The sequence below is a fragment of the Nestor notabilis genome, unplaced genomic scaffold (assembly GCF_000696875.1).
Source record: "Nestor notabilis isolate BGI_N333 unplaced genomic scaffold, ASM69687v1 scaffold3225, whole genome shotgun sequence".
In the NCBI taxonomy this organism is placed as follows: domain Eukaryota; kingdom Metazoa; phylum Chordata; class Aves; order Psittaciformes; family Psittacidae; genus Nestor; species Nestor notabilis.
Window position 1 is genome coordinate 1 of NW_009928631.1, and position 2,914 is coordinate 2,914.

Genomic DNA, 2,914 nt, shown 5'->3' on the forward strand with positions numbered 1-2,914 from the left:
GCACCCCCACCCCCCCTGAGAAAAAGAAAGATAACTTGAAGGTAACTTTAATGAAGTACAGTATTACAAGAAAAGCTGGCTTTTCAGATATACAGAGCAAACTGAATACTAATCTTGTAATAACAACTGCAAAGAAAGATGAATGAGACTGTATTTGGGCAATGTTTTAGAAATGAATTGTGAGGCATTGTACAAAGAACCACTTAGGCATCTGTGGATTGGTCTTTTCCCTACTTTTTGAGGCTGTAGTTTGGATATGTTGTATCTTTTGCCCCGTTTACATTCCATGCTTTTCTGTATTCAGATACTGGGTAAGCACCTTTAAATATCGGAGATTACTCACTCCCTTTTCCTTCTATTAATCAAACATTTTATTGTCGTATCTGCTGCAGATTTTCTTTCCTTCTAGGATGTAAGTATTCTAATATTATGTTTTGTAATTTTTTAGATCTTGTATTTTTTGAATATTTCTGATGAGCCTGTTCTGGGATATAATCCTCCAGCTACAATTACAACTTTTCATGTACATCTGTGGAGTTGTGCTCTTGATTACAGGTAAATAAAATGCAAGTGTATGTCACTCAGTGGCACTGTAGCTATATATTTATTCTTCAAGAACATTCAAGTTTGCATATTGTAAATAATACGTATTTAGGCTTGTTTGGAAACAGTCCTTAAGAGAACTTAAAAGTTCTTAAAATGTAAGCAGTTTAAAGTGTGATATGCATTTGCATAGGCCTGGGAAGATCTAGTTAGGCAGCCTGTAAGGCTTTGATTGCACTTATCTAAATAAGTACAGAGTAGGCCTGGGGAGATCTAGTTAGGTAGCCTATAAGGCTTTCATTGCACTTCTAAATAAGTACAGAGTATTAATTCTTTTTCTCTTTTGCTATTTGTTATTAGGCCATTGTTCTTGCCAGTCAGATCACTACTTACTGTTGAAACTTTCAGCATTTCCAGCAGTGTTGCAGTAGATAAATCCTCTTCTACTCTCAGGTATAATTTAAGTGATTATGAAACACTTGTAAAACTTGTAATGCCTGTAATGCTTTTTTAACCCGGGAAACGTGTTGTGTAAATGATCACACTGGTTTGTATCCTTTGAAATATATTACATGGTTTATTAGGTGAATTTTTTTTTTAAGTTGCTTTCTTTTAAGAGCTAGCAATTCTGCATTTTCTCGTAGGGTTGAAAGATGTTCTGAAATGAAATTGTGCTTGTTTTGTTAAATAATGGCACCTTATGATTTCTTGAAGATTTGATATTTGGAGACAGTATATTAATTAAGGAAATAGTGATTACTGAACATATCTAACTTTTTAATAATTTTTCTTGTGACTTTAGTTGAATATTTAGTCTGTTAAATCTGTTCTGATGTGAAACATCTAAGTTGCTTGTTACTATTGGTGAAACCTTATAAATCACCTTTGAAAATAAATGTGTCTTATTAAAAAGAAACAAAGGCAAAAAAGGAAATAAGTGTTAATTATGTATGCTAAAAGCATTACCTTGTATTCTAGGAGGGATCAAATACACGAATTGAAATGCAAATAAAACATAACTAGCAATGGGAAAATACCTTGAAGTGGTTAGTTTCCAAGGGATTTGGAAATTATGGAAGGTTTAATTGAAGAGTTGCATTTAAGATATGCTAGATGTGTTAAAATTTTTTCTATACTAATTTATTTTGTCTGGTGAATTGCGCGTAATTTCTCTAGCATGTTTAATTCATTTTTTTATCTTTTAGGATAATTTTAGATGAAGCTGCTTTGCATCTGTCTGACAAGTGCAACACGGTTATTGTGAACCTCCACAGAGGTAAGTGTGTTTTAGATGTGACTAATGAATTGCAGAGCCTAAAGAAACAAAATATCAAAATCATAGGCATATTCAGCATTCATAAAGGTCATTGAAGAAGAGGTCTGAGGAGACAAGGAGTAGCAAGTTGAATATGAATGAATAATGCAATATTGATGGAAATTTGGGTACTCTAGTTTGAATTTGTGGATGCAGAAGTATGTCAGGGAACAGCAACTTGCAAGTCTTTCATTTCCTTATTGCAGTTCCATAATGGGCATTAGAAAAAAAGCATATTTTTAAAACAACTCTGCAGTTGGCACTATAAGAAATTTTCATAGAAAAGAGGTCTCATTTTATGAACTAGCTATTCTAAATAGTTGAAAGGCGTTATATGGCACAGAGTTCTAGGTTCTGAAAAGAGTTATACCAGCTGGTTTGTTGTCATATAGTTACAGCCTTTAAAGACTGAGGAACTCGAATCAATATTTAACAAATTAATTGGAGAAATAATGAAATCCTGTGCCCACAAATATGTGTATTTAGCTTAAGTAAGAGATCTCTAGTGAAGGACAAAGTAAAGATACGCTTGTTTTCTTATAACAAGAAAGAGCGGAATAACTTATTCATGGTACTGAAAGATTAGTACAATGTTAAAATGTCCTCTCTCACCTCAACTAAAAAGCTGCTGGGATGCTTAGTCACTCAAGTTCTGTGTGCCTCTTTCTCGAAGTCACACAGATGGCATGAGGATAAATATATTGAAAGATTACACTGCAGACAGATGGTGGCAGTGGGAGTGATATATTGGATTGAAAAGGCTTGAGTAGCTGAAACTTGAACTCTGAGAGTAATCCTCATGAAAGAAGGAAATCAGAGATGGAAATGTTTTTGGTAAAAAAGATCCCTTGCCATGTTCATGCTATTTCTAATGGTTTAATAACCAAAAATACATCATATGGATCATGTTTGTTATAAAGTTTTTGTGGGTATTTTTGGTTTTTATGTTTTTTTTTTTTAATAACTCATTGCTTTCAGATTATGTTCGTGTTATGGATATGGGGTTGCTGGAACTAACCATTACAGCAGTAAAATCTGATTCTGATGGGGAAAGAG

General features: G+C 33.5%; 1 protein-coding gene across 1 annotated transcript in view; it reads left to right on the top strand.

The window, feature by feature from the left end:
* Nucleotides 1-448: 448 nt before the first annotated feature.
* LOC104405764 (autophagy-related protein 2 homolog B-like) overlaps nt 449-2,914 on the top strand; it is a gene marked incomplete at its 5' end in the record, with an annotated part of 18,988 nt that continues 16,522 nt past the window's right edge. The window contains 4 exons of the mRNA XM_010014571.1: nt 449-555; nt 904-996; nt 1,749-1,819; nt 2,837-2,911. Coding sequence (XP_010012873.1) covers nt 449-555; nt 904-996; nt 1,749-1,819; nt 2,837-2,911 — 346 coding nt within the window. The remainder of the gene's footprint in view (nt 556-903; nt 997-1,748; nt 1,820-2,836; nt 2,912-2,914) is intronic.